Source organism: Cyphomyrmex costatus, unplaced genomic scaffold (genome assembly GCF_001594065.2).
Source record: "Cyphomyrmex costatus isolate MS0001 unplaced genomic scaffold, Ccosl1.0 scaffold467, whole genome shotgun sequence".
In the NCBI taxonomy this organism is placed as follows: Eukaryota; Metazoa; Arthropoda; class Insecta; order Hymenoptera; family Formicidae; genus Cyphomyrmex; species Cyphomyrmex costatus.
Window position 1 is genome coordinate 359,905 of NW_017278933.1, and position 22,936 is coordinate 382,840.

General features: G+C 34.4%; 3 protein-coding genes across 3 annotated transcripts; 1 reads left to right on the forward strand and 2 right to left on the reverse strand.

The window, feature by feature from the left end:
- Positions 1 to 2,299: 2,299 nt before the first annotated feature.
- On the reverse strand, positions 2,300 to 17,164 carry LOC108777837 (protein dopey-1 homolog). Its single transcript, XM_018544817.1, has 26 exons — positions 17,109 to 17,164; positions 16,675 to 16,952; positions 16,433 to 16,598; positions 16,134 to 16,323; positions 15,887 to 16,062; positions 15,546 to 15,812; positions 13,888 to 15,460; positions 13,545 to 13,807; positions 12,319 to 13,447; positions 11,828 to 12,259; positions 11,381 to 11,691; positions 11,040 to 11,244; positions 9,853 to 10,254; positions 9,621 to 9,757; positions 9,381 to 9,534; positions 8,935 to 9,306; positions 8,725 to 8,863; positions 8,383 to 8,554; positions 8,066 to 8,277; positions 7,825 to 7,977; positions 7,547 to 7,742; positions 7,020 to 7,031; positions 6,203 to 6,370; positions 6,018 to 6,129; positions 3,388 to 3,596; positions 2,300 to 2,613 (listed from the first exon to the last, which is right to left on the reverse strand). Coding segments are annotated over exons 1-26 (7,485 nt in total). The 3' UTR covers positions 2,300 to 2,612.
- LOC108777838 (uncharacterized) lies at positions 4,100 to 5,959 on the forward strand. The gene is made up of 2 exons (XM_018544818.1): positions 4,100 to 4,239; positions 5,365 to 5,959. Exons 1-2 carry the CDS (start codon positions 4,179 to 4,181, stop codon positions 5,883 to 5,885), a joined length of 582 nt encoding a protein of 193 aa, XP_018400320.1. The 5' UTR covers positions 4,100 to 4,178; the 3' UTR covers positions 5,886 to 5,959.
- A 2,111-nt stretch (positions 17,165 to 19,275) lies between the features above and the next one.
- On the reverse strand, positions 19,276 to 20,427 carry LOC108777812 (receptor-binding cancer antigen expressed on SiSo cells). The gene is made up of 4 exons (XM_018544785.1): positions 20,175 to 20,427; positions 19,771 to 19,923; positions 19,588 to 19,698; positions 19,276 to 19,526 (listed from the first exon to the last, which is right to left on the reverse strand). The coding sequence occupies exons 1-4, from the start codon at positions 20,337 to 20,339 to the stop codon at positions 19,344 to 19,346; spliced, it is 612 nt and encodes a 203-aa protein (XP_018400287.1). The 5' UTR covers positions 20,340 to 20,427; the 3' UTR covers positions 19,276 to 19,343.
- Positions 20,428 to 22,936: the final 2,509 nt, after the last annotated feature.

Genomic DNA, 22,936 nt, shown 5'->3' on the forward strand with positions numbered 1-22,936 from the left:
CAGTTTCGTTCGATTTTCTCATTTAAAAGCCTATTCTTTTGAACTAAACTTCTTGCATAAATTATCTTTCCTCTTTCTTTACACGTTAGAGATAAAAAAGGAAAGATGAATAGTGCAAGAATTCACCATAGTGAAGATTTTAAAGACAGTTGTTAAAATTCGAAGTCATGATTTAAGATCTCAAGGGATAGAATAAGAAAAGAACACTCTTACATTGTTATTTTTTTTACAATCTCTATTTTTAATAAAAATTATTGCGCTGTTGATTGATTGAACTCTTTTTTTTATTAGTGTAAACTTTATTTCTTTCAACATAACGGATTAATAATAAAAGCGGGTGCACTGCTTAAAATTGCAGTGATTTACAGTATCTGTCGAATATTTGCTGTATAAAATGACATAACTTCGATGAAAGTACATAATATTTCTCTGACATATTTTATCATATTGTTAGTCTGTGAGTCACGAAGATATTTTCATAGGTAGACTATCTTGATGCTCACAAACCGCGTAGATATCATATAAAAAAAGAAATTAATTCATAGAAAAATTTAAGAAATTAATTCATCTTACTAAAATCGTATCACCAATTGTTTGTACAACTAACAAGTATATAATATGTTGTATAATATATAAATATATGCTATAACTAGAATATAATTATTTTCTTTTGTTTAAAAAACAACAGATCCTTGCATAAGTCCTTGCTAAAGTAAAATGAATTTATTATATTATCCGAGCGATTTAGCGCCAAGTAATAACTTCAGTAATATTGCCTTAAAAAAATATTCTTTAAGAAATTAATTAATTTCGCTGTAATAATAGCAACGCAAAACATGATGAAATTAATCGATTTATCGAGCTAGTGTACCTAATAATTTGACATTACATTACTGCATATTATATTATACCCTGATAGCAAAGCCTGCGGAAACAGATTTGGAGCAGAACCTGCTGACAATGTTCGATTGCAAATTGGCAACAAATTGTAGACAGAGTCTGTATTGTCAGCAAACTCTGTTCGGTTTTTGCTACCAATCTGCTGACATGCTGTCAATGTCTGCTGACAAAAACATATCAGCAGACATTGACAGCAGTTTATTACCCTGATAGCAAAATAATGCCAATTTGCGCGCAAATTGGCGGCAAACTCGATCAGATCTTGACTACAAAACCGTAGCCATCTGCGTCCGCATTTGGCTATGGATTTGGCGACAACATTTACTGACATGTTTTGCAGCAGATTGGTGGTAAAAACCGAGCAGAGTCTGCCGACATGATCTGACAGCAGATTGGTAGCAAAAACCGAACAGAGTCTGCTGACAATATTTGGTAATACGCAGACTCTGTCTACAATTTGTTTTGCCTTTCTGCAATCAAAAATTGTCAACAAACTCTGCTCGGTTTTTGCAACCAATCTGCTGCAAAACATGTCACTGTCAGCAAATGTTGTCGCCAAATTCATAGCCAAATGCGGACGCAGATGGCTACGGTTTTGTAGTCGGTTTTGCTATCAGGGTATATATGTGACTTGCAGACTCGCACGCTTTCAAAATGCGCGTTTGCATATAGAAAAATAAATCCGCTGTATAAGCCATCGATTTTTTTGCTGTATATGATATACGAGTCGCGTGTACATAGAATTTATAATATAAATTTATAATATTGATATTATGTATAAGTAAGAATATATATATATATGTAATATACAAATATTAACTTATAAATTTTACACATCACTAAGCACTTATTGATACGATCGCTTATTATTGACAAAGAATATCTACCAACTGTAATCGTAATTCCGTCACACACATCTCAATGATTTTTATTGACAAAAACAATTGTAGGGAAAGAACTATCCTGACTTTAAAAAATTATTTTAGCAAAAAAGAAGAGATGTTTAATAACGTATAAGATCGTAACAATATGCGTCTTAACACAGACATTTGAAACAATTTCAAAATTTGTATTGAGCAAAATAGATGACATTTTTTAATTATATATCTCAATGTACATTTTTTAATTTATATATCTCAATATTATCTGTAAGTTTTTATTTAATTCTTAACTGTATGCAGAAGCTTATATGGATACACCATACACTGGATTAAAAGTATACATTCTTAGCAGTAGACTTTATTTTTCCTCAGTATATATTGAACTAATTTCTCATAAAAATATAGCGTGTTATTTCAAGTACGCGTTTTTTATATGATGTTTTTTATATATCATGTTGCAATATGTAATATTAATTTGTCAGTTAGAAAGTCTATTTGTTAAAATGAAAAGAGTTTGAGATAATAACTGTATGGTAGTAAAATTAAGATAAAAGTTCATAAGTTTTTATAGTGTACCGCTTTGGTTGAATAATTCAAAACGCATAAAGTGAGCGGATGGAGAACAATTACAGGTAACATTATCAAAAATAACTGCATCTTAATGTATCTTTACTCTACTCGCCTGAGATTTTACTTCGTGAAATCTTATTCACAACTTCCACATACAGCGATTTACGCACTTCGTATTAAGATCGGAGCATTATTTAAATTTTTGTCTTCGGTTACTCATCTTCCACTGCCTGCGTTTCAGCGTGACGTATGCTGTTCAGATCTGTGAAGAAATTTCTTACGATTTGTTACTTTAAATTACACGATTCGGAGTTAAAAAAGGAGAAATAAAACTACCAACGAAAAAAATTATGATAGATGTGTGTGTGTCAGAAAATAGCGGGAAGACCTTTCTTCATGTTCTGTATAAATATTATGTTACACTGTTTTATGTACACGCTTTTTACAATATTACAACAGCAGGCCAACAAGCGAGTTTAGCTTGCTATATTATACAATACATGCAAATAACTATTCACAACCGAATGAGGAGACAAGTCGAAAGCTTAATCAATAAAAAAAAATCAGTAACAGAAATCGTCGAATTACGCCACCTCCAGATTCACATCTGATTCTCAATTTGTAAAAAACATTTTCCATTTCGTTCACGATCGATTTGTACAAAGGAATTCCTATAGTTTTCGACATATCGATCATTTTATTTTATGTAATTAAAATTTGTCTATTTGTCTTTTTTTCAAATTCATCATACTTTTATTGACACAGAGTAAATCTTTTTTTTATTTATTAAGTGAATGCTTCGAGACATTTAATGACAGGAACAGTTGGCGCATTTCTTAAATACTTGTATTATAATTGTGTGTGTCACATTTATACTATGTAGCATTTACGTATAGACTTAGGTGCGCTGATTATCTTCGTGATATCTTGTATATATTTTTTATAAATATATATCAAAGAATAAAACGTGTCTTAACGACATATCTCTTCCCGATGTGAATAAATATTATTTATACGGTTTCACTAGCATCCTTACTATCTCGCTGGCACGGCTGGTATTTTCTCAAGGAAGTCCTGCTCGATTACAGTCTCCAGTTGCATGTTATTTATCGGCACATACGTGTCACAAGTAGCGCGACTAAGGCTCGAGAAGAAATGATGCAGATCTTGTAAAGAGCGAACGTTATTCGACGTTAGTAGAAGTTCTCCCGGATTTCTTTTGGGTGGTGGACCTTCTGGCTTGAACTATAAAAAGAAATCAGTACAAATTTTACAAAAAATAAAAAAGGAACATTTCTGTTTAATACATGATAAAGGAACAATATGAAACAATACGTAAAGAAATGAAAAATTACGTTTGCAGCGCTAAATATTGCACAATACTACTCGACTCAAGATCGCGCATTGGCTTAGTTGCAAAAACGAATATATATATGTGCTTTTGCTTTCTCACGTACTAAAATAAAATAAGTATTTCAGTATTGCTGACAGCGTTTGTACACTAAGTTCCTGTAACTGTGTGATCTCATAGTACATATATCAATTATAGAAAACGCGAGATTTAGATAACTATTATTTAATAGAATTTTTTATATTTTTCGAAAAAAAAATTATTAATGTATATTATTATAATGTATATTATTATAATTAGTAACAAAGGAATTAATTAAAATTTTTGTCGTAACGCAATAACAGCAATGCCTTTAAGCCGGAACCAATAAAAAAGCAGGGTTACAGTGATAATTGAGACTAGTTAGTAGTTACACGGTTTAATTCTAAGAGTGTACATCGAGTTTGTCGACCGTCCGTGTAAAAACGATCATAGAGATGGCCTGGCTGAAAATCTTATCTTATTACATTCTATACACTATAATAGTTGTCACTGCACGTGAGTATCAAAAAGTAATAAGTATTATAATTAAAAAGATACCCTCACATTCTTTTTTTTTTTTTTTTTTTTAAAGAAAAACAGGTTCATATATGTAATAATGCTTTCCCTCAATTTTCTCCTAATACATATATTCTTCTGTCACATTCGTTTATACGGGATGTTCAAATTTATAATTTAAAAATTAAATTGCACCTTGACAATTTTATGAAAGAAAAGTTGACTTGGGACTGATAAAAATAAGATAAAATTTAAGAAAGTGCTAAGAAAATTTAGAATTTAAGAAAGTATTAATAATTTGTCTATTTATCTATAGATATATTATATAACATAAATGTTCATCCTTTTTGTTTATGGTAATCATATTTTGAATGCTCTTGATATAATAACTGAATATGATTTTAATGTAAGTTAATTGATATTAATTATGAGAGCAAATATATAGGTACATTAATGAAGAGATGACTGCAGATAGAACAGCCTTTCTTACGAAATTAATTTAATCAATTCCATCTTCTCTTAAACGAAAAAATTATGTAATATGTATTTTATTTAAATACATGTAAAATTATTGCCAATGTGCGCCAACACTAGTTGTTCATGTTGAAATTGTTCGCTCGTCTTATAGTTTTGTTCATCAAATCAAGAAGTTCGAGGTCCAATTTCACTTAATATGTACATCGTGTTCTCATGACGTTAGAGTCAAATTTTGACACTGAGATCAAATTTATACTGATGAAGACTTAAACGAAAGGTCGAAACGTTTATTATATTTATATTATTGTATGTTATTTAATAAAGTTACTTATAATTCACACGAACAACTAGTGTTGGATCACATTGATAATAATTTTACATATATTTAGATTCAATCTCTTGAGCCTATGTTCTTATAGAATTGTTAATTTTTTATTCTTAGTTTAAACTAAGTTTTTCAAGTCATTAAGCAAATAAAAAGCATTAAACAAGAAACAGTTCATAAAATCTCGTATCATAATCTATTTTATTTCACAATATTTATTTAATTAAAAATAAATAAAAGAAATTAATTTTATTTCATACTTTACTGATGTATTTAATTAATAAATATTGCGATAACTTAATTATTGTGTGTAATTGTCACAGAGTACTACATGGACGACTACAATGATTTTGATTTTTATGAAGATTTATCAACACATCGCTCAAAAAGTTTCAATAAAGAATACAACAGTGTCGGGCAAGATGATTTTTATGTTGCAAACGATTTCGATGACACAGACAGTCAGGACGGCACATATCCTAGTTCAAATTACGCTGTTTTTAGAAACAGTATCGATTCGTTTGAGAGGGATTCTTTCGATAAGCAGTTTAACTGGCACAAACTGTCTGAGAAAGTTTACAGATATACCAAATATCGAATTCCCGGATACGATTACGACGAATTTGATTACATACGTTCGGGGAAGATTAAAGAATGCGATGATAGATCGGTTTGGACGCATTGTCTTTGCCAATTCACATGCTCGAAGCCGGATAAAGTGGACTGTTACACACCGTGCAGAAGCGGATGCGAGTGTAAAGAAAAGTACGTTTTTGATGAGAAAGCACAAAGATGTCTGTTACCCGAGGAATGTTCGACGGAAGACTACAATTACAATTACTAAATTTTATATTATGTTCTCATTCTTAATATTCATTAAATTACTCTTCATCGCGAATAAAGTTGACTGTGTACCCGACAATTGCATCGAATAATTTATTATGTCACGAAAGCAAGATGAATCGTGGTAACTCACCTTACTATCCATCAATTTTGCTATTCTTGTAATATGCGGCACAAAGTCCGAGGATAAATTATTGTTATCTGTACAACCAGCCGCTGCGTCTCCGACGAACGCCCATTTATACCTGTAAACGGAATAATATAGATTATCTCAGAACAAAATAAATGTTGCTTCAAAATTCTTTTCCCTCCGCTTACATCTGAAACTGTGGTAATCTGTGCGCGGGTAATAGCAACGCGAGATCTAGCAACTTAGCAGCGGCCAGCTGTAATTGCAACCAGTGAGGATGCCCGTGTGCTTGAAGTCCGTTGCTGGCGTTAACAGCCCACGACGAGTCCAGAGCTGACAATAATTTAATGTGCGAACTGCGTGCAAAAAAATGCAAATAATGTGTTATTTAATATAATGCTAGCGGATGATAAAATGCAAAACTTTTTTTGGAACCATAATTTGATATCCAAGATATGAAAAATACGCAATTTCCCTGCGGAGGTCAGTCAACAAGATACAAGATTGTTATTAGCAATGCCCTTTGACATTCAATATACTCGACACAGTGGCGTAAATGGTTTTTTACGCTCCCAGAGTCTTTTAAATATTTTAATATCTCTATAGCTACTTCTTTTTTTTTTTAGCAAATATTTGCATCTAGTCCTTTGAGTATTTATTTGTTTTAAGTATCTTATCACTCTCTCGTGAAGGCCAATATTCGCATGGTTAATTGGTTTCGTAATGAAACCTGAATCCATCGGGCTTAAGGAATAAGTATCTCATCATACATTTTTATACAAAAATGAGAGCTTAACTGAACTTGTGTAATGTAAAAATAATTTCAGCACGATATGAAAATAATTTTGTGCGCATTGTCAATTTTATTTGAAATATTATACTAGGTGTTGAAACTAAAGTATCTTTTACATCACTGTACTCGAGTTTCTTTACAACATTAACAATATGCATACGCGTGCGGTATGTATGTACGTCGGATATGCATTGGATGGACCATTAAGTTACCTGCTATGACGACTGCCGTCCCAACACCATTCAAGTTATGGAGGCACCACAAATCCCATCAAATCGCGAAGATGCCGAAACAGAGTCAAAACGGTACAATATTAGATAATATCCATGTTAGTTGGGGGACATACACAGACAAACATTCTGCTATTTAACATCCTCTATACATATATAAGACCACGATAAGTGATGGTCTTATATCGCATAATTTTATCTCGTTTCTATTTCACGTATTAAAAACTGCGTTTTTCATCGCGTTTACATTTCGAGCATTTTAAAAAAATTGGTGATTATTGAATCAGATTATATCGATTTCAAAAGAGATGTATTATAGCATTTTTTCAACGTTCATGAGTTTTAGAGATCAGAACATGAGTTTTGAAAGAAGATTAAAAACGAAGTAATTTAAATACCTCAAATAAACAATCGCACATTGTAAAGTAAACGTACATGCACATACGAAGCAACAGCGTCCCACAAGCAAATTTGCTCAATAAGCACATAGATTAAATAAATGCACGTACCTGAACTCTTCGCTATCTGTATTCAATTCTTGCTCAATGTAGAGGAATACTTGAACGAGTTCGCTAACTATAACTGGCCATAAGGACGTTGCGTGTTGTGGTGACATTCTCAATAGCAGTACGCGAAAACAGAGAAATACTTGCGCCTGAATAGACGGAATTACTTGAGGTAGACGTAAACTGTCTGCTAAACGTTCTAAAAGTAAAATAATTAGTGTGTATGAAAACAATTATTATATGTAATATAGTCTATAAATGTATTTCGCAAACATGTTTACCTTGTATCTCCGGCATATATTTGTGATATTGATCCATTTCACTGCAAAGGATGACAAATGCCAAACGCTTTAAGAGCTGCGCTTTTTGTTCATATTCCTGCTCCTTCGAAGAAAATATACTGATTCCGCTACCTTGTGCCATGGAAACGCGATCTATTTGACAGATCAATCGTAATGTGTTAATTTGTTTAATTATAATCGATACATACATTGCGTAAATGTAATAAAAAATGTGTATTACTCATTAAATCTCTGAAGGTAGTGTTGTCATGCGTCATCAGATTGTCTATTATGGTTCTCCAGTACGGTAGACAGGCGGGTATCATTTGGAAAAAGGCCGAGTCAAGTAACAAGTCTAAAACATCCTTGCGCCATGCCTTTCTCGTGTACTGATATCCTGATAAGGAAGCCAGTAGTTGAGAACAAGCGGTAAACGAGGCGATATTTTTTATCCTGTAAAGTTAAATAAAATAAGCAAGTTCAGACGCTCTATTCTTTCTAATCCGAACCTCACAGAAATTTAAACAAAATCTTTATATAGCAAACTTTTAAACTTACGTGTGATTCTTTAGATAGGGTGTAACATTGTACATGAGGTTTGTCAGAAGTGTTACCACTCGCTCTTTCTCTTGCGAACCGTAACTGACATCCAATAGTGGTGCAAGTATTTCCGCTAATACCGCCTGCGCTTGAACACTGTATGCTGCATTAGGTGGGGTTCCGGGTGTTACTGTAACACAAAGCTTTCAATGATAATTATGAATATGTAGAGGAAAAAATATAGAGCTATTTGTAATTGCCAATTGCATAAGAAAAAAAGAAATTACAAATAATAAAAAGAATTTCCTGTTATTAAATATTTTTAGAATATATCTACAAAATAAATTACATGTTACGCACCAGCACCATTTTTTCCCTCTTTACCTTCCGAAGAACCTTCGACTACTTCAAAAACATCTTCTCGGACAGCTAAATTCCTTCTTAGCCATGTGGTTTGCTCTAAACAGGCACCGGCTATTTGCGAACACGATTCGATCAACTGAAATGTTTATTAAGAACATTCAACAACCGTGTTATTAATTATTATACAATGTATAAATAGATAATAACCTTCGCAGACACGTCTTGCAAATCTTTGATATCTTTCTTTTCTTGCATAGGTGGGCACTTTTGTACATATTCGTTTAGTATAGCCAGTAAGAGAAATTGGGCAGGTGCTGTTAGCGACAGACCATCCTTTAATAAACTAAACAAAGATGCCCAAGATTCAATAAGTGATTGCGACGTGTTACTCTGCATGTATACGTAAAGTAATTCTAGCACTGAGACTTCCAATGAGAAATCTTGTTTGACACCATGTATGGGTGGTGGCGTTTTCACTACTTGATGTACGGTGTGTACCAAAGTATCAATAGGCATAACACGAATCGCACTAACAAGATGAACCATTACTTGCTGGTTAGGACACGCTTCTGGAAGTATCTGCAAAACAAACAGCAATTAAGATATTTTTTTCTAAAACTGATATTAATTATTACTTATCTTATTTTCTTTACCTTTTTTGATGCGGCGGATTGGCGCCTTTCATGCCAGGCAACTGCGACTGCAGCCAAGAAGTTGGCTCCATGATGGAAAGAGATTGGAGACAAGAGTTCCAACAATTGATATTTAACTATTCTCGGACTACCAACCACACAACTGGCTTGTTCACTGTACAATACCATTAAAAGAATTCGTTAACATAATATAATTTTCCTACATATTTCTGATTAATAAAAAACACAAATAAGATATACTTGTCTTTTGTTGCCAGAACCGCTTGCCATAAAGCAGACAATGATGCTATTATTCTTGGTAAATGACTTAATGCTGTTCTCCTGGCATGTTGCTGCAGCTCATTTGCGCCATTTTTATCTTTGGCTGTGGATAAATCCTACGACAAACAAAAACTTTGCTATAACATATCGAATAAATCAAATAACTACGATTCAAATATATTAATTGAAATATATATTTTATTCAACTAACCGGAGAAAGTGGACTGGGCATAAAGACATGTATAAGATTATTGAATATTTGCCCGGGATTAGCGCCGGGAATTCCTGTTTGTATAGTACCACTTAATGGCTGATTAAACGAGAATCCGATTTGCTGGGAAGTATCCAACAGACAGTAATGGAGTAAATATGTCAAAGCTTCTAAATGTGTTACAGTGTAATCTGCAGGCAAGCAGCATTCCACTGTGCTTATATCTTGCAATTTCGATGTCAATGTCGCATCTTCATTAATGTAATACGATGCTAGATGCTCAATATTACTGCATAGTTGATGAATAACTGATGTTACAACAGATGTTAAAGACGGTCCCATAAAAGGCAGGCTAGACGTAACAAGAGTGGTCCAATGTTGATGAAGATGCCTCATATGATCCTACAAAATTTATATTCATTGTTTATTTTGTTGATGATCGATTATCACTTTCTACTTCAGATCAATTCATAATTTATAGAAACAATTTATAATTGAAAAATATTATTTATAATTTATTACTTATCAATAACAAAATTAATTACTTATCTTGTCTAAGAAATATGTATAAATTTTTTAATTGATTTAACAACATGAATGAATTAAATAACATACGAGTTGCAAGGCGCTAAGAATACTAGCAAGAAACATTGGTTGCTGTGGTATTGCTGCTCCAGAAACGTATTTCAACGTCAAACTATTTCCGATCAAATTTGATGCTCGTGTCGGCGAACTTGGTATGAGCGACGTTGTAGAATTCATTTCCTCTCCTTTTTGACTACTGCACTGATGCTCCAACATAATTAATGCTAATAATAACCTTAAAAAATAATTAATCCATCATTTTAACAAACATTATATGAATACAATTGAAAATAGTTGTAATGCTCATGTAAATTCAATTTAATTAGTCATAGATTAGCAAAATATTCTATGGACTGGTAGTGAATATGTATGCGTCAATGCTGAAAATCTATCAGCGTCGCGGGGGGGACTACATACGATTGATGATCGATTATCACTTTCTACTTCAGATCAATTCATAATTTATAGAAACAATTTATAATTGAAAAATATTATTTATAATTTATTACTTATCAATAACAAAATTAATTACTTATCTTGTCTAAGAAATATGTATAAATTTTTTAATTGATTTAACAACATGAATGAATTAAATAACATACGAGTTGCAAGGCGCTAAGAATACTAGCAAGAAACATTGGTTGCTGTGGTATTGCTGCTCCAGAAACGTATTTCAACGTCAAACTATTTCCGATCAAATTTGATGCTCGTGTCGGCGAACTTGGTATGAGCGACGTTGTAGAATTCATTTCCTCTCCTTTTTGACTACTGCACTGATGCTCCAACATAATTAATGCTAATAATAACCTTAAAAAATAATTAATCCATCATTTTAACAAACATTATATGAATACAATTGAAAATAGTTGTAATGCTCATGTAAATTCAATTTAATTAGTCATAGATTAGCAAAATATTCTTGTTAAATTTATCGAATAATTACCGTAACAACTGTATTTGGAAAGCTTCCGTATGATCACTTGCTCTATATTTACATTTGTTAACATCATTATCAATAAACGGATCATTAAACAATACGATTTCTTCAGTAAATGTGGAAACATCTTCGTTTTCTTTGTGAGCGTTCTTCATACTCATAACACTGGACACAAGACAATGCAAAGCAACTTTTTGTACTTTACATTTAGTCAATAAATCAACTATGTAGCAACTAAAGCCTTTCCCAGAATCGCGAACGATCGGAATTAACTCAGAAAATATTAACGTTAGTAACTCCGCACTCGCAAGTTGTACCTGTAAAAAAATATCGTCGATACTAACAAAATTAACAATTTAATAATACGAAAATAAAAATCTAATAATTTCTTAATTTGTGTATCTTTTTCAAAAATGCTCTTTTATAGACACTTGAAAAAAATTGAATACATACTTGGCGATTACCCGCGATCTCTTCGTAGGTAAGTCTCATTTGCCCCAGATTTGGATAGTAGCTTCTCGCGAAGTACAGGCATACGCTTATCAACACTTCCAGATACATACTACTTCTGTAAGCCGCTATAAATTCCGTATTAGCTATATCACCATGAAAGTTCCTACCAAAAACACTTTTTCTATGTCTTGCTAACAAGTTTAATAACACTGTGTTCTTCGTTGTGTTCGCTACACCAGTCGTCGCTGCACAACACAGGAACATTCGCGTGTTCGTTAAGAGTTCGTTTCTGAGGGTACGTAGAGCGTAAAGAGTTCTGGCTGAATCATATACTCCACAGTAGAGCAACATGTGGGAGTGAAGATTGTGAACACCCAAGCCGACATTTCGATTAGTTTTCGCATTATGTTGCGGAACCTCTTCCTGCAGGATAAAAAATATTAAAAGAATATCGTGATATCAGATAAGCTAAATAACAAAATACTTGCGTTTTTAGGTGGTTCGGCGACGTCACATAGTTGCATCGCGCGATCGAACACTTCATTCAAAATTTCTTCGACTATACTGGTACTGCTGGAGTTGCTGAAGTACTCTTCCGCAGTAGTACTGACGTCTAATTCGCCATCGTCATCGTCCATCGTCCAGCTAGGTACCTCTACGCTTGCTTCAAAACTGCCGATATCGTGATCGTAATTCGTGCTAAACTCGTTTGTGCTGTAATACCTGCCCTTTATGATAGTGCCCGCTACTTCTCTGGAACTGCCTGGCATTATAAGAGTTTCTTTCTTGTGTTTGGATTGTTTGTTAGTTACTTCAGGACTGCTCGAGTCTAAGCTATTCGTTATGGAATCCGACGAAGAATCGACATCGTCGTTTAGCTTCTTGTAGCTACTCTTATCCTTTGCTTTCAAGCTGGAATTCGCCGATTCGAAAAGACTTTCATCTAAACTGGCAGTAGAACCTTTGTCGAAATCAATTTTCTTGAAACGGGTGGCATTTTTTAGCAACTCTGTTGTTAAATTCGTTTTGCGCATGCTAGGCAGCGAATCGTCCTCCGTTAAGGAGTCATTTGAATTTTCGTTACAATTGATCGAGAGAGGATTTACGAACACAGAAATCTTCCTGTTGCCGGATATACTGGGCGGTACTTCAAGTTCCTTCATAAATTGATTTCTTTCAGTGACATAGTGATTGCAATTATCTCCAGTCGCTAGCGTTGTCACCGCAAAGATACGTTTTATCTTAACAGGATTTATCTGCTTCTTTTTTTTACCCTTCTTCCACTTTTTGTCCTCATCCACGTTATCGCTCACGTGATATATTACATTACCATCGACCGAACTGATTGCGTAAATTTTCGCGGCGCCTTCAGTGTCATCTTGGATCTCTGACTTCTCTTCCACGGGATCGTTTTTCGTTAGGACGGTATTACTATGTTGTATACTCACATGAAGAACACTCATACGACATGTGGATGGATCTAATAGTATTGTCAGCAGTGGATCTATTACACGTGATATATCGCCACGCATTAAGGAATGTAACAGCCACGATTGAGCCTGCAGCTTTAACGGCGAGTTGTCCGCAAGCTGAAGATTGTCCAACATTTTCAACAAAGATCTATACAGCATAACAGAAAACGAAAGCTTTGTAAAAACTGTAATTATAAATAGGTGGATAATAACTGGACAGATACTGTAAAAACTGTTTTACTTACTGATCAAAAGTTCTGAGACAGCCACGCAATCTTGGATTCGTTTCAATTTCTCGTCCTAAATGCCATAAAGTAGCGAATCTACCGAAGGCCTCGATCCTTTTTTCGGGATTTTCAGAGGTAAGTGCGGACCCTATTAAGTTCTCAACTGCATCGCAAGAATCGTATAAAGCATGATGTAATTCGTGCAATAGTTCTACGCAACGCATCCTGAATTTATGGGCGGGAAGTTCGCCCAAATGATGCCACAAGGAATGTGCCAATACCTTCGTATTAAAAATAATTCTATTTAAAATCTCACATATTTTTAATCAAATGCTGTATACAGAAATACTAAAAAACCTACCTGAAATACATTGGTATACTGCATCAAGTAAGTTATGTGCCATTGCTTTAACAGGGGAACAATAATTACTGTCGTCACACCCTCTCCACTTTTTGGATGTGTCTCGACGTCGTTATGTGCTTTTAACAATGCCACTAAGTCCAATAACGTAGCAATACTCGTTAATTGTAATGCGGGTTGCTTTTGCAACCAGCAAGAGCAGACTATTAAAATTTTCAACCAATCCGGAAGAACATGTTCGAATTTCGGTTCTTCTTCTACGAGTACGTCGTCGCCGGGCAAAAAGTATTTTGGAAATGTGGACAATTCGACGAACAAGCTGGACGCTATTTTCATAGTTTCGATCCATTCTGAGTATGTCGCCATATCGAGGAATAGGTGAAAAATATCTAGGCACTTGGTATCTTCAATTACGGATGAGTCTTGACTAAAAAATCCGGAGTCATCTATGCTTAATCTCGAATTTAGCATAAATTCCAAGTAACGCATTCTCTCATCAAAACTCTTTCTCGGAGAAGACACCACTAAATAATCAAACATATCCTGTACTGTTCTCTCTTTACTAAGTATCCGGTTGCTAATTAATTTAACGTAAAATATCTCGTATTGCCGGAGGCACTTTTCCAACATGGAATGCTGTGCTTGAAACGCTGGAGATGGTCCCCTACATAAGGATCCTGTCGATCCCATTGGAGTAACATTCTTAAAATGTTTTAACATAGACAGACGACTGTCTGAGGATTGAATCACTGATGAAGAGATATCATCGATTTCGACGCAGTTTGCTTTAATATCGTCCATACTTTTATTTCTAGGTAAAGGTTTCGTATCTTCGCTCACTACAACAGATATGCTGCTGCCATCAGCCTGTATAGTGTACGTGTCGTTTAATTTGGAAGTGCTTTTACTTCCCTTTTTCTTCGACTTCTTTTCGTTTCTTTTAGTGGCACCACCGGAATTGGCTCTTCTTCTTGTACTTGGGCTTTTCTCTGTGAAGGAGATATTGGATGTATCAGGTTTATTCAATTTACTATCTGACTGACTTTTCTCTAAAGGGATTGCCATCAGGGAATTATCGCTGGGAACTGTAATGCTATTCAGAGACGTGTCCAACTTGGCATCTATTTCACACTTATCCGTATGAGCCGTTACCATTGTTGGTTGTACCTTCGATAAGATTTTGGCGCATAATTTGAGACTTTTTGAAATCTCTGTAGGGGACAGAATACTACTGTGATGTAAAAGTTTGCTGATTATTTCGTAAAATAAGCCAGGAAGATGTTCAGATGGCGTATCTATAAACGCATCTAATGACACAGTCTCAAGTAAAAATTCTGTTAGCACGCATACTTCCACGAGATTTGGCATTCCACTACCAACCGGTCTTACAATGTCTTCGACCGTAACATGCGTCTTTGCTCGAGTATTACAGGCTTTCTCAAATAGATGCCCACAATGTATCCAGATGTAAGACGGTTCTAAAGTTGAGAATAACAGATTTGCAGACTTTACCACTTCATTCGCTTTCGGTGCATGATTTGACGTAGATTGTTTGCATGCATTATAAAACGTCCTAAAATAAGCAATGCATGGATATTAAAAAATACATTGATAAATGGTTTCAATTTCAACAGTTTATTTTGTAATTATGATCTTACCTAAATACTTCAAACAGAATATCATCTAAAATTATTGGTCCAATATCCACCTTATCGAGTAATGAGACAAGTATCCTATACGGTTTCAGATCTTGCGAATTTTCTTCACACACTTCTTTAAGCAGATATTTTATCGCTTCAACTAGCATTTCCTTCGAATACATGTCAAAATATGTTACACTCTCCTTAGTGTCTGTAATTATATGGTTCTTCTTCTTCAAAATTGATGTGCTTACTTCGGTGCCCAACAGCCAAGCAAACAAACGTCTACAATTATACGATAAAAAATTATATAAAATAAAGATATGAAGAAGACTGTTACATATTGCAGCTTCCTTTACCTGTTTAAGCTCATGTCCCTTCGCAATATAGTAATTAAAGCAGCTTTAATTAAAAGTATCATATCTGGATGTGTCAATTGACTATTGTGCATAGGAAAACCTATCAATAGGAAATCCAGTGCACTTCTTTGCACTAGCACCGAAGTATCTTGTACTCCAGCACACAAGGCTGAAATCTTTTTAAATCCATACGTTAGAGAATGAAATCTTAAAATAAATTTATAGCGCGCGTTAAAATTTTTCTTACCATAATTTTAATATTAGTACCCATAATATATTTTTGTTCCTCCATTGACAATTTTTTGTTGAAATGTGCTAGCACGAATGATATCGCAGGCAATCGAATGCCAGAATTTGAAGCCAAGCAGTCCCAGAGACATGCATAAAAATGTTCTGCACCCACACCCTCACATACTTTTTCCAGTAAGGAATTAGTTCTAGTGTGAAATAATGCCCCATAAATTTCTATATTACTCACGCACAAATCTATTTACGAATTATTATAAATATACACAAGGAATGCAACAAAGATAACATAGATTGCACCTGTCAAAGTGATCAGATCCATCTTCTAGGCCCAAAAGAACGCCACTTAGAAAACCACTTAATCCTGGTCTCAATCTTTCGCCGAGTGGTACAAAGTGTGTCTCGTATACCGTTAACAATGATGGTCTGACGTTCATAGCAGCATGACCCAATAATGGAAATAGTCCTAAATGAGAACGAATATAAAGAATGTATCAAAGAGTAGTCTGTAATTATTTTTATTATTTAATATGTTTACTCACCTGCGCTATAGATGAAAAGCTCATGACTAAGTCTATTAGTACCCATACACTTAAAAATAATATCATACGTTTCTAAAGCTTTTAAGTGAACACCAGAAGGTAATGCCGGATGCATGCATTGAGCTAGTCTTTTTGATATTTTGATTCTCCTTGGAATAACAGGAAACTTCATATGGCTTAGTAACACCTTGTTGAGCTTTCCTAAAGCAGAGATTAAATCTGCCCATTCACTCGTATATTCGAAGCTCTTCAGGGCCTTGTCAACAGCAGACACATAGCTGTGTGATAAATATACAACATATAATACCACAAGTTTCTTAACCAGAACTATACAAATATCAAGCTACGAAATGTAAATTACTATAACGTTGTGTAATATTTACCGAGTCGCATGTGTCAATGATACTAAACATGCTAATCTATCTTCTACTTACACCCGATACTTGGAGTCCTTCATCAACTCGTACTCCTCCAGAGCGATGGAACCCATTGTTGCGTTTTTTTTTTGCGACTAAACCAGACTAAACTATGCTGCGACGATGATATTCCTCCACCTCACTTTACATGATTTCAGATCTATCTTACACCAAAATGAGTCACAGTGATTCCCAGTTAAGCTGCAGGTCTTATCATGCGGCACATCGTGTTCAGATAAGGCGGGTACCGTGGTACCTGGAAATCAATCCTTCACGTTACCACGGGAGTTCGTATACGTCTCGCGTGTCCCCGACGTCACGAGCCCCGATTGTCCCGTATCGAGAAACAGAAATTTACCCTCTCGCTCTCTCACCGGACAAGTGACCGTCCGCAAAGCCCGACTGACTCGCAAACGTTCATGATCGCGTCTACGAGACTGTGTTTACACAGTCGAACCTATCGTCGGTCCGCTATCAACTTGGTTATCTCGTTGCGCGACCGTCTCAATTCCCTGCCGTCTCTCTCCTTCCACTGGAATTCAGTGGCGATCCACCGTCGACATATTCTGGCTCGATGCCCCGGGTCTCACAATTTTCTCACAAGGAATCTTTTTACGTCTCGATCTCGGACACGTAACGGCCGATCAGTAGCCCTTAGCTGTCCTGAGCTGTCCCCGCTGTCCTCCAGCTGTCTTTGGCGAGCGTGTCGACGTGTGGAGCGACGCGCGCTTCCGATATCCGATCAGATTATTCTGGTTCCCCTTCCTTAGTCCCCTCCACGGGATCGAAGTCATCGAAGACTGATGAACAACTCACCTCTTGAGGTTGACAATGTGCACGTGACGAGAATGGAACTGACATGAATCATGTATACGTCTGAGATATGCGTTGGTCCGTTTGTAGATGAAATGAATCTTTCTGACGAACTTGAGTGATTGAGGAAATCGGCGATTAATTTAACCCTTGGAATGTCTAAAAGTAAAATTTTTTAATGTACATTTTGTTCTGACTAATCTTTTTCTCTATACATTGTCATAAAAAATGTATAATTCTGTAAATTCTGAACAAAATAGTATAAGTATTTTCTGATAAGTTAATTGAAGTTTGAACAAAATTATTTTATCAATTTTTTTTTATTTATTATGGATATTCCTTTTCTTGCTTAATAAATAAAATTTCTTTCATAACGTGGAATTTTAGACACAATTTTGCATTATTTACAAGCAATTTCTGAGATCATGAAATGAACAGAATACATTCTTTTATGTACATAATTGATAGATATAGAATGTTTGAGAGTTAGGTATTGCCAAATTTAAACGTAAACGAATTCCTTTTTTTTTTATTACGAAACACTTCAAAATCCATGATTCATGCCATTTTCTTTGCAATTGTGTACGAATAACAAAAGGAAAAAATATAACAAGTCGAAGCATTGCACTAAAAAGTCTCTTTTGTTTTCTACACACAGCCTCCAAGATTTTAGCTTCTAATAAAATCTATAAAGATTATAGACTCATAAACAAACATTTGTGAAGTGACAGGTTCTGCCTGATTACTATACATTGACTTATTAAAAACTTACAAAACGATTATTCCGCTCATATAGAAGTTCAGACGCATCACACTCGAGATTGTACAAAATTCATACGGAATGTCTACAAATATTATTTTTAGAGATAATCATCGACATTGTTTACACGTTATTCTTCCGTTTACATTTATAATGTATTAAGAGAAATGACGTAAATATTTAAATACTGAAAAATGCCCGCAAGAGTACATTTACACACTTCAATAAAATGACATAACAAAACATTCAATCTTCTAAAAGATAATACAATGCATTAACATAATACTCTACATTCATGCAATTTCACTCTGTTTCAAGTAAATGTATTGCATTTTCTCTCTCATGATTCTCATTCATTAATTCTCTAGTGCCCTTTTGGAAAATTAAAAATATTTAATATACAAATAATATATAGGGGATGTAAAATAAAATCTTATTTTCTTGAAAATGCAATATTTAGACAAGAAATTTCCGCGTCATATTTTTAAACTTGTAATGATTGATAAGCAATAATAAAAAAGCAAGAAAATAAAATTGACACGTGACACCAAAAATTATATCAATAGAGTTAATATACAAAAAATGCCAATTTCTATGTTAAAAATATCTGGCATGTATCCCATTAAATTGTACATTATTGTATATTTTGATATTAATTTCCACATATTTCTGGTCTCGCATCAGGAACACAGTTTTGCACCCAGGGCTTGTGGTTTTGCAGTACGTTCCAGCCTTTTCTGATGCTGCTCTATTAATCGCTGTTCCCGTTCTCTTCTTCTTTGCTCTCGCAGCACTTTGGTAGGATCATTAAAATCATCTACTTCCCAACCAGCCGAGTTTTCTTCCCATTCTCCTAATTCATTCTAAATAGATAACAGGAATGTGAATCTCTGGAATGTTACAAGTTGTTAGATATAGACTTACAGTCGGAACAGGATCCATAGCTGTAAATTTTGCAATGTTGCAAGATGAGCCATCTGCATTCTTATCCTTTACTAGAATCTTTGTTTGTCTAGTGATTTTTGGAGTCATATCCTGTACAAGATGCAAAAGTAAAATCTTTAGTGTTCTTATTAAAGCGATTGTTTCAGAATTAGCCCGAATTACCTCAAAAAAGTTAAGCTGTTCTTCAGTGGGTGTTTCAGGAGACTTAGTTACTTGTTGTCGATATTGCTCTATCTTAGCTTGTACAGTATTAACCGGCTTGTCCGGTATAACAATGATTGGGTTTTCTTCCCAATTATCCCACTGCTCTAATTCCTTAAATAAGCATACTTAATAAGAATTGTTATAAAAACCTTGACACATAGTAGTTATATCTTCCGTTTTAGTACAATTCATAGATTAGACATAAAGGTTGTAAGTTTTTTTTTAGTTTGCTACGATATTTGAAAACAGTACGGTATTTTTTTTTTATCAAAAAACAAGAAATTATTTATATAATTGCATAAAAAGTAGATACATTTGTTTATATATAGGAGACACTTATTGCATAAATAAGAAATATGTACCATCGGGATAGTGAGAACACTCGGTACCACGCCGACGTTGGACAAGGGCACAGAGTCGCAAGACGATCGTCTTCGACGTCGGAGGCAGCACATCGCGCGCTTAAATATTCCGAAAAGCAGCACCAGCAAGGCCTTAAGCCGATTCATCAAAAACTCCACAGCCATTTTCAGCACGGTCGGCTTGGACAGAGAGCTAACCTCTCATCCAGAGCCGGAAGACGGACGTTTATGCGGTTTACCGGACACGGACGCGACATCGGCGATCCATCTTGCAACTCTTGCAAGACGAGACGACGCCGTCGATTTTCCCTTACATCGTCTCGCGTCCTTGCACGAAATACGAAGTTAACAGTAAATCGAAAAACACTCAAGTCTACCTAATGCCTTAGACGTACATAACCTATATCTCTCTCTTCGGGCTCCGGCTGATTGCGTTGCGACTTTGTGACGTTCAGATCGACAGATCGATTACTCGATATTAAACGATTCTTCGATGCCTGCATTCTATCCATTATTACTGCACAGAGTTCATTTGACAACTACTGAAAATCTGTAATTCACGTTACGTAAGTATACTGTAAATTTTCAGTTCACTTGCAATAAATAATAGAACGTATAGCTAATATCAAACGACGCGATCGAAATAAATTTAAAATAGAGAGAATATTATGTATATTATTTTATTTATTATTAGATATGTTTGTGTTTTTTATTATATATGATTTTATTATTATAGATCTCTATGCAGACCTTATAAATGAAATAGACGTTTTCCTTCTTGAAAGTTTTCGGATTGGCGACATATAAACGAACCAGTATATTTTGGATTTACAATATTTACCAAAAGGTAATGAATAAATAATAAATAATATTAAATTATTAATATTTGCAGTACACATGACGTGGGAGTATTTTAAGAACCTATATTATATCGCTTTTAAGCTCTTCGACAATTTTAAAATATGTTATGTGTTATTAAAATATTTAATAATGTAGGCTACAGTTTAATGTGAAATATAATTAAATTGCATTTATTTTTTATAATATTTTACATATCGCGTAATGTATCTAGGTTCTAGTACAGTACTATATGTATTTGGAGACACCGCGGTAGTATCTCGGCGCTAAGGCAGGTTGTATATAATATACAGGGAATGGAAGTAACTCGTTACTTGTAATGAAGTTACAGTTACAAGTTACTTTTTTGGTAACTTTACTAGTAACTGCGTTACCTTTTTTTTTTTTTGATAACTGTAACGGTAACGAGTTACATTTTTTGGATAATGGTAATAAAATTTATTTTTGTCGTTACTTTACACACGATTGAACACGGTTCGATTGGATACATGCCATTTATAGCGTTTATCAATAAGACTTGAAAGTCCTTAAGCATTTGGCCGTCATGATTCAGTAATTATTTTACACTTCTATCTTCTATGTAATACATATAGGACATACAAATTAAAATAGGACATATTTCAGTTTGCTGCATATTTTACAGGTTTTAGAATTACAAAATTGTGTTTAAAAAAAATTAAAAAATGAATTAAGGCCCGATTGCACCAACGTGATTTCGATTTTAAGCGAGACTCAAACTGTCTCTGTCTCTATCTCTCTTTCGGCTTTAATACAAGATAGATAGAGTTTTAAGTAGAGCTTAAAATCAAATAATGTTGGTGCAACCGGGCCTAAATGAAAGTAAAATGAGAAGGGCTACGAACCCAAAAGCGAAACAGTTTATTTCCAATAAGATGACAACAAGTGTCGAAACGTCGTTTGTTTTTATCTTGTTTTATCCATGTTACTGTTCTAATATATATTTATATACATTTAATTACATTGTCATCGTCGTTCTTATCGGAAATAAACTGTTTCATTTTTGGCTCGTAACCCTTCTCATTTTACTTTTATTTAATTTATTATTTGAGCCATTCTACATTGTTTTTTTTTTTTTTAAATAAAACTATATATTTGTCAGTGTTACATATTTAAAAAAAAAATGCAAGAAATGCAAAAGTACATTTTTGATTGATCTTAAAAAAGTAACGGAAAGTTATTTTTCGAGTAACGGTAACTGTAACGAGTTACTTTTAAAAAGCGATAACTGTAACGGTAACTCGTTACATTTTTTACTCGGTAACGAGTAACTGTAACTAGTTACTTTTAAAAAGTAACTTCCTATTCCCTGATAATATATACTGTAAGAAATTTCTAGAATCATAACACATGTATTTCTAGAAATATATCATGTTATTGCCTTATATGGGCATATTCTGGAGCGAGCAAGAGTAAACGTCTTTCGAATGTATATGTGTTTGTTTTTTATCAGCTGTGCGACAAAGACGGTAATGTCGAATCAGGTGATCACGCGACCGAAGCATGATCTTCTAGAATATTCGGCACATAGCGAGTGCTGAGAGAATATGCGCGAGGGACTCACTCGAAAAGTATACCACGGTTAGGTGCGGAGCCGTCGCGAAAGCACTTGATCGAAGTCGTAATAGTTATTTGAGTCGTTCGTAGGCTCAGTGCCTTTAGTATTTTATGGGCCTTCTACAATATCTAAGCCATAAGTCATAAATCGGAAGTAAGAAACTAAAAATTGACGACTGTGATTGGTCCATTTCTAGCTTATGACTTATGATTTGTGACTTACGGCTTATTGTAGAAGGCCCATTAAGGCCATCACACGTACAAAAATTTTAGTAGTAATCGTAAGGTCTTAAGCAAATCGGCCAATCACAGTTTAGCGTATTAAAATG

What these genes read in the sequence shown, in the direction of transcription:
- LOC108777812 (XM_018544785.1), bottom strand. Translation starts at nt 20,339, where the DNA reads ATGGCTGTGGAGTTTTTGATGAATCGGCTTAAGGCCTTGCTGGTGCTG. An exon ending in AACAGCTTAACTTTTTTGAG is followed by an intron (nt 19,699 to 19,770) that starts GTAATTCGGGCT and finishes CATCTTGTACAG; the next exon opens with GATATGACTCCAAAAATCAC. An exon ending in CTATGGATCCTGTTCCGACT is followed by an intron (nt 19,527 to 19,587) that starts GTAAGTCTATAT and finishes TTATCTATTTAG; the next exon opens with AATGAATTAGGAGAATGGGA.
- LOC108777838 (XM_018544818.1), top strand. Translation starts at nt 4,179, where the DNA reads ATGGCCTGGCTGAAAATCTTATCTTATTACATTCTATACACTATAATA. An exon ending in TATAATAGTTGTCACTGCAC is followed by an intron (nt 4,240 to 5,364) that starts GTGAGTATCAAA and finishes TAATTGTCACAG; the next exon opens with AGTACTACATGGACGACTAC.
- LOC108777837 (XM_018544817.1), bottom strand. Translation starts at nt 17,164, where the DNA reads ATGGGTTCCATCGCTCTGGAGGAGTACGAGTTGATGAAGGACTCCAAG. An exon ending in GCTTTTCATCTATAGCGCAG is followed by an intron (nt 16,599 to 16,674) that starts GTGAGTAAACAT and finishes GTTCTCATTTAG; the next exon opens with GACTATTTCCATTATTGGGT. An exon ending in TGTCTCAGAACTTTTGATCA is followed by an intron (nt 13,448 to 13,544) that starts GTAAGTAAAACA and finishes TATGCTGTATAG; the next exon opens with ATCTTTGTTGAAAATGTTGG.